This window comes from Pseudorca crassidens, chromosome 1 (genome assembly GCF_039906515.1).
Source record: "Pseudorca crassidens isolate mPseCra1 chromosome 1, mPseCra1.hap1, whole genome shotgun sequence".
NCBI lineage: Eukaryota > Metazoa > Chordata > Mammalia > Artiodactyla > Delphinidae > Pseudorca > Pseudorca crassidens.
The window spans coordinates 61,066,688-61,075,198 of record NC_090296.1 but is presented as its reverse complement, the minus strand read 5'-3'; the positions used below and the strand labels follow the sequence as shown (position 1 = coordinate 61,075,198).

Below are 8,511 nucleotides of genomic sequence, written 5' to 3'. Positions count from 1 at the left end.
TTTTGCTTTAATGTACCCAGAAGGTTTCAAATTAGTACTCAGCATTACTGTTTTAATTGAAAATTAACCTCGCCATAACTGGAAGTGAGGATCAGCATCCTGATGTTTAGGAGACGGCTGTATGGTTGGGGAGGTCATTACAATGGACAGCAGAGACACTGAAGAGGAAAACACAAATCATTTGTTTCCTCAAGCAAGGACATGCAGTCAACACTTGAATTGGTGGTCAACTATAATTTGCTTCCAGAGTCAGCAACTCTGGCAACACTACAGTTTGGATTTATAGCAGGGCACACAAGTAACAATGACTTTGAAAGTAATGTATAAAAGAACCAAGGAAAAAGTTCTTAAGGATCTACTCCTCATTCCAAGGACTTTCCCGCTCCACCTAAAAGCAGGAGGTGCTCTTGTTCCTATTCCCAACATGCCCTCGGCAGTTCTTCCTGAATAATTACTCCTCCAGGAAACCAATGATATTTGAGTCTGGGTTATCAACAATCCTTTATTTTTTGCCTGGGAATTTCAAACCAATACACTCCCAGCCTGAACAATGTAGACAGAAGTTTTCCTTTCCATTTGGTAAAAAATAAAATTTAAAAAAAATTCTATATTTGCTGCCAATGTCCTGAAAAGTTCAATCACCTCTCCAAATTCCCCAGAATAAACACAAGAAAATACCTCTCCCCAGTAGGATCCAGGCCCCGCACTACCACCCTTAGGCACTTCCACTTCCTCCATCTTCAGGGAAGGAGTGTCCAGTTCAGAAGTGGCTCCTCAGTGGAGAAGAGGGAATTTAGGGGAAGGGGAATTTCTTTAGGAATTGTCAGTCCCACAAGTAAGTTCCTCTTTTCCTTTTCCCTTTTCACTGAAAGTGAAAAACTGCTCACAACAAGTGCTCACTGTCCCGTTTCCCTATGTGTCACCAGAGCCAAGAGAGGACCCCGTCAACGAGGCTCCCTCTACTCTGTCCCGCAGACCACAATCTCCGACCTTCACCCCATTGTCTGTGCAATGTGTAGAACTGGAGCTCAGAGCAGTGGCCTCAGCATCACTCTCCATGCCCGGGGAAGCCAAAGGCCCCTTTCTTGGCCGAGGGGAAGGGCTCTTGTGGAAGCAGAGTTTGAAAAGCCCCAGCACTGTCACGGTCAATATCACCAACACTACTACTGCTATGCTCACAAGTATGAAGACCACGGTGGAAGAATCGAAAGCCTGGGGATTGTCAGAGGAAGACGTGGAATTAAACTTGGGAATCACGCTTCCAGAAGAGTTGATGTCGGCCTTTGCCTCTGTTTGAGGGGATATTTGAAGAGTAGATATTGTGCCCTGTGCTCCCCACCGAGGAATCTCGGGAATAGATGTTGCTGAACTGCTTTGTCCAGGGGCATGGGGTACCTCTCCTGGCTTCTCCCGGACACTGGGTGACCAGGTTGCCTTCGACACGGGGCTGGCTGCAGTGGCTGGCGGGTGCCAGGTGGGCACCTTGGTCCCCCCAGGGGCCGGCTGTCCTTCCCCATTGGTTACACAAGAGCGTCCGTCTTTCCCTAGCACGAAGCCCGCAGCACACTCGCAAGCAAAGACTCCCAAGTCGTCTAGGCAGTCGAGGAGCTTCACGCATTTGCCATCACGGAGGTACCTTCCGGGACAGGGACAGAGCACAGCCCCGGAGGGTATCCCGTCCCAGCGCGCGCCGACCTCGTCCGAGGTGCAGGTGGCCGTGATGGAGAGCTGCCCGGGGCAGAGCGCACTCACCTCGGTCCCGGGGGGACTGAAGTCCAGCGCCGCGCTGGAAAGCTGGAAAGGCGCGCGGTAGCTCAAGTCAGAAGCGGCCCCCGGGCGCGGTGCGGGGCACAAGCCCTCGAACTGGTACTTGCACAGATAGCCGTTGGCGCGCTGGTGGCATCGCATCTCTTTCCAGCCTGCGGGCTCGATTCCCCGGGTGGCCTGGAGTCCCGCGCAGCTCCGAGCGGTGCAGGAGCGTTGGGGCTCCTCCACCCACTGCAGCGTGTCGCTTTCGGACCCGCCGACGTCGGGGGACAACCAGGAGAAACCCCGCAACGGCTCATTCTCCAGGGTGCAGTTGGATCGCCTGCGCTCCAGCGCCACCCAGAAGAGAAGGTCTTTGGAGCCCCCTCCGGGCCCCGGGCCCGCCCGTAAAAGCGCGACCACCGCGCGGAGCTCGGCGTCCCCGCGCACCGTGCTGAGCGCCCCGCCGCGCAGGCTGCAGGCCTCCTCGGCCTCCTGCCGCTTGAAGGTAGCGTGGTGCAGGCTGTAGCAGGCCCCCGAAGCCGAGCAGCCCGCGCGGTCGGCGGTGGGGTGCTCTCCACTGCCGGGCCGGGGCCAGAACGTCTGCCAGAGAAGGCACAGGGCGAGCGCCTGCCTCATCTTGGAGGCCCAGCGCCCGCGGCTGCTCCCAGCTTGGATCTGACCCGCCCGAGGGCGTGGAGCTGTCCCAGGAGCGCGGTCACCGCCCCCCCTCCCACAGCTGGCTCTCCGCCCCCCCACCCGTCCCCCGCGCCCGTCCCCTCAATCTCCAAGAATTCCCGTCAGGGTTCTGGCAGCAAACAGCTTCCCTCCCTTAGGCCTCAACAGGAAATGTGTCCGGAGCTCTGCCAGGCCCCGTGCAGCCCTGCGGTCAGGAACACAGCTGGCGCCGGGGCACAGGGAACGCAGTCGCCCAGAAGGTCAAACACCCTGTTTAGGGCAGGAGAAAAAGAAAGAAAAATCGCCACTGGGAAGAAGTGTATCGTTTTCCCTGCTCAGGGAGTTTCACAACCTCAGATCCCAAAGCACTTTGGTGAACACTGGCAGGAAGGGCTGGAGAAGAGGAACTTGCTGAGCGCCCACGCGCGCCCACTGTGCTCCGTCCGGAGCGGTGGTGGAGTTGGCCTCACAGCAATGTGTAGAAGGCTCCAGGCTTCGCCAGTCTCGCGATTTTGGGGGGAAAAAAACCTTGTGAGAAGTAGAAGCATCTCCCTTTGCCACCAGAGGCAGCACGACGTAACCACCAGTTTCTTCCTGGCTCTGCTCCTCTGTGCTGTGGAAGGAGATCCAGGCGTGCTAATTGCTGGTCAAAGAATTTACAGTTCCTTTCCGGTATATTAAAAGGGAGAGCCTGCTTCTGAAGTCAATGCTCGCCTTAACACGTTTGTTTTTCGTTTCCATTTCTTTCTCTTTGAAATGGCCTTATTGGTTCATTCAGGAAAGGAAATGTATTTCTAGGCCTAAATGAAAAATAATGGACACAGATCTTAACTGTTATGTTAGGTTTCCTTACCGCTATATTGATTCATAACTTCTTCAAGCTTATAGATAATATCTAAATGAGATCATGGCCTGTTTGAGAACAAGCACCCCACGTGTGATTTTATCCTTGAACTATTTTAATGTCATTTTCTTCTACGATTAAGTGCCAATATTTGTAACAGTAAGTTGGAAGTCCCCTCTAAGGGACACAAGAGTTCAATAGCCTTAAGAAATTAAAATATTTATTACATTATACTGCATGTTGTATACCATAAAAAAAATACCCTGCAACTTAAAAAACAGGTGAGTCAATTTCTTCAGTTCCAATGGCTGTTTTGTTTTAATACAAACACTTCAACTCAGTTGGAAGCAGTGAGGAATTAAAGGTGAATAAAGGAAGGAAAGTTAAACACTGCATTGTCTATGAAACGATTTTCTTGTTAGCAATTTAGACAATATGCATCATTTTAGAAGATTATTATCTATTTTGGCTCACAGTGACCAAATAAGTTGCAATCAGAAATACATAAGGTTTCAGCTAAGCCCTCTTAATGATGCATGATGCTTTTAAACATCTGTAATCAGAATGAAAGTTGCCACTCCACGGGTAATGCCTACCACGCTTTTAAACTCCCTTGTACGGATTGAACTGTTCAGGTTAGTGAGGATGGGTGGGAAGGAAGGTTTCAGGATCACATCTGTACACTCCTACCTCATCTTCACCACTACTCTCACTCTTCTTTTCCTCTTGGAAATTCCATGTATTTTAACAGATGATAATAAACACCAGGAATCATCATCACACTTACCCTGCTTTTGCTGACTGTGGAGTTCTGCAGCAGGATTTCTCTCCTACACCCTTGCTGTTTCCCAATTTAAACGACATTCATTAGTCCTTCATTACAGATGCCAGAGAATCACCTTAAACATGACTCTGCATTTAAATTAAGTTAATGACTTATGAAAAAGGAACATGAAAATCTAGAAATCTAATTAAATGGATTTTAAAAATACCTAATTACTTGGGCCAGCTCTATATACCTTTGCAATCTAATGACTACATGTTGTAAATGTGTCTATGCGGTACTGTATATTTTAATAAAATAAAACCTTCTACAAATCTAAGCAGTCAGTGGAAACCTCTTAGATATTTTAAAAATCACTTGAAATGAGGTGAGGTTTCTAGAGTAAGAAAGAATGAATGCTTGAAAAACTTAAAGTAAATACATGATCTCCCCTCCTGGCATTCTGCCTATAGGGAGGTAGGATATTAGAAGAGATATCCTACCTGGCCATAAGGGCCATAATGACTGCATATTACAGTCCTGGCCATGCCTGTAGTGATGTGAGAGAAGAGTTAGAAAAAAAATTAGCTCAAAGTAACACATAGATCATTTTGTAATTAATTACTTTGTACTGACTTATATACCACTAACATATTTTGAAATGTATAGTACACCTGAGAAAACTAGAAATGAAGGAATGTTTTTGTTTTTATTACTCTTTTACTTATTATTATTTTTTATTAACAGCTCACTTGATTGAATATTTATTCTGGCAGTTGTGGGTTTAGTGCTTATGGCTACTGTTGGAGGTTAGTGTTACTTATGTACCTATTTATCAGATAAGAAAACTGAAATCTAGAGATCATGTATGTAGTTGGCCTGTGGTCAAATGAGCAAGGATGAACCCAGGCATCTGAACCCAGAGCCTGTGTTCCTTTTTTTTTCTTTCCTCCAATGGAGGTAAAATGCACATAACATAAAATTAACCATTTTAAGTGTACAATTCAGTGGTATTTAGTATTGATACATTCTCAATGTCAGGCAATCATCACTTCTATTATTTCTAAAACATTCTGATCACCTCAAAAGTAAACCTTATCCCCAGAATGTTTTTATTTTTAAATAATGCTATTATGATCATAATAGGATACCATTTTATCTCCACTGGATTCCAAATATCGGAAATGCTGACAATGCCGTGGATCCACAGTCTCTTTTATATGTTACAGATGAGAGTAACAACTTTGGAAAAGCTTGCTATTTTTAACTAAAATTGAACACTTACATACTCTTTACTCCATTATGACCTTCATGCCCAGGTATATACTCAAGAGAAACTTACACACGTACAAGAGAAGATATATAAAAGGATGTTGAGGGCTTCCCTGGTGGCGCAGTGGTTGAGAGTCTGCCTGCCGATGCAGGGGACACGGGTTCATGCCCCAGTCCGGGAAGATCCCACATGCCGCGGAGTGGCTGGGCCCGTGAGCCATGGCCGCTGAGCCTGCGCGTCCAGAGCCTGTGCTCCGCAACGGGAGAGGCCACAACAATGAGAGGCCTGCGTACCACAAAAGAAAAGGATGTTGATAGCATCACTGCTCATATTAAAAACCAGAATGAATCCAAAGGTTCAGCAATGGATGATAGATAAATAACCTGTGGTACATTCACTCAATGAATATTGTACAGCAATCAAAATGAATGGAATATAGCTGCAAGTAGCAGTATGAATTAATCTTATCAATACAATGTTAAATGACAAAAGTTCCAAAAAATTATACAGATTCTGATATTCTTTTTGTAAAATTAACAAAAAAACCATTAAATATATATTTGTGTATTTTTTAGGAAAAAATAGTTACTACAGTGAGATAAAAGGAACAATGGGTGATGATGGATCCTTTGGGTGGGTGGGAGGAGGAGGAGGATGGACTAGTAGGAAAAATAGTATTTGATGTGGGCTGTTGTCATAGTCCTAGCCTTTGTTTTGGATAGTGGCTTTGTAGGTGGTTATTCCATTATTAAAAAATCAATAATTACATAATTAACAAAATAAAGAAAAGTGGCTTTATCTAGACAAATGATGAGACAATGACATGAATCAAAAATTACAATTAGGGCTTCCCTGGTGGCGCAGTGGTTGAGAGTCTGCCTGCCGATGCAGGGGACACGGGTTTGTGCCCCGGTCTGGGAAGATCCCACATGCCGCGGAGCGGCTGGGCCCGTGAGCCATGGCTGAGCCTGCGCGTCCGGAGCCTGTGCTCCGCAACGGGAGAGGCCACAGCAGTGAGAGGCCCGCGTACCGCAAAAAAAAAAAAAAAATTACAATTAATCTGACTCTGAGCAACTGAGTTCCAAAATGTAAAATCTAAACAAAATTAAGATGCTAGCTATATTTTTAAGAAATATTGTCAGTATATTTCCCTTTGATCCCCAGATTCTTCTGCAGGTAACACATTTCTAAATTTAAGCCAATTATTAATCTGAAAAAGCATAAAAAATAAAATATTTTCCTATGTTTCTAGACTTTTCAGACAATCTGTGTATTATTATTAAGAATCATGTATGGTATTTATTTGTTCATCATTTATACAAGGTTATCCCATCCAAAGAGCTAGAGAGAATATATAAGGAAAATAAGTTTAGTTCACATTTTCATTTGATTATTAATTTTAAAATGTCAGAAACAAATATGGAGAAAGATAGAATTTCACTAATCACATCCCAAGTAATCTCATAAATTTATAAAGTTGTCGATCCTCACTGAATAAATTCTGTTATTGTTGAAAGAAAACAACATCTGGGCCTTAGCATATTTCTGAGTTCACCAAAGATATATAAAAATACTTCAGAGAAAATTGGAAAGGAGACAGCATTCCATCAGGAGAACATGGTGTTCAGAAGCGAATCTAAGCTAGAGACCAAGAATTGTGAAGATTCTTTGCCTTTTAGAACTATATTGGACCTTAACAAAATGATCAATGATCAATATCTTTATACTTTTAACTGAGTAAATTTTAAATTCTAAGTCTCAAGTGTCCACGAAGTGCTTAACGAATGATAAAATTTGGTAATTTTATTTTCTGAAAACACAACTTCTAATCATCATTAGGTACATGTTCTAAATCAGGATATATGATTTGACCCTTCACCCAACAGATCATAGAGACTCATAACCTAACAAATTCATATACTCCTGAATAGGTAAAGACTTCTTTTAGGTGGCACTGTCTTTAAGTCATCTGCACACATTTATATACAGTCAGTCATTTCAGAAATGTATGTCACAATGACAGGTAGTCTTCTGGTTTAGTACAGAAACAAGAAACTTTAAAAAACATTAAATTTTCAGCTCCTTCATTTAAACTGCTCTCTAAACAGAGGCAGTGCTGATCATGTCCCATGGGCCCTGGAGGTAATATAGAAAATTATTCTCTGGTGGCCATTACAGAATTAGTACATCGACCATTGCCAAGTTTATAATCAAGAAATAATGGAAGAATGACTCATGCACACAAAAGGCTTGTTATAATCCAAATTCCTACCAAGTTCTAAAGTATAAATATTTATTTTACTACTCAGATATTTTTTCACCATTGCCTACAGAGCCAGTTTATGAACTACACTTGAAAATCAGCCTTACTACTTTAAAGTTACACACACACATGCACACACACACACACTCACACCTCTCACCTAGACTTTTTTTTTTTTGACCGATCACAATAAGGTGAAACTTGTAGGGTTAGCTAACATCATCCAGCAAACAAACTTAACTACAGTTGTATGGAGGTGGGGGAATGGTGCATGAATTGCAGACCTTTTCTTTAGTTAAAGTTTGGCATCTATCTGATCAGGTCCATAGAATTTGGAGTTTTTCAGGTCCTACTCCTGGGCCCTTTTCTCTTTCCACTGGATACTCTCATGTAATCTCATCTCGTCTCATCCTGTGGTTTCGGATATCATCTGTACGTCAGTGATGCCCAAACGTATCCACACTCCATTCTTAGCTAAGCTCTAAATTCGTATATCCACCATGTACTTAATATTTGATATCTCATAGGTATTTCAAATTCCCATTTCCTAAACAGAACTTTGGTTCCTGCCTCCTGAGCCAGGTTCTCAACTTGCTTTCATTATTTCAGTAAATGGTACATCTAGCCCCTAAGATGCTCATCACCAACTTCCTCACCTCTTATATGGGTCAGGGTTTTTTTTTTTTTAATTGTAATTGACAGAAATCCAACTCAAATTAGCTAAATGCAAAAGGGAATTATATGATTCGTAACTGGGAAAATCCTGGAGTAGTTCCAATAGTTGAATAGAATACTGCCAAAACCACAGCAGCCAGGAGATTCAATCACATCAGGATTTGTCTTAATCTCTCTCCCTTTCTCTTCTCTCTTCATGGCTGCATCCTCTCCTGCTTCCTTCTGTCTTTCTTCAAAGGACCTGAACAAGACCACTGGCAGTCCTCATG

General features: G+C 43.7%; 1 protein-coding gene across 1 annotated transcript; it reads right to left on the bottom strand.

Annotated features, from left to right (window-relative positions):
- Positions 1 to 488: 488 nt before the first annotated feature.
- CLEC14A (C-type lectin domain containing 14A) lies at positions 489 to 2,447 on the bottom strand. Its single transcript, XM_067737251.1, has one exon. It carries the CDS (start codon positions 2,383 to 2,385, stop codon positions 913 to 915), a length of 1,473 nt encoding a protein of 490 aa, XP_067593352.1. The 5' UTR covers positions 2,386 to 2,447; the 3' UTR covers positions 489 to 912.
- Positions 2,448 to 8,511: the final 6,064 nt, after the last annotated feature.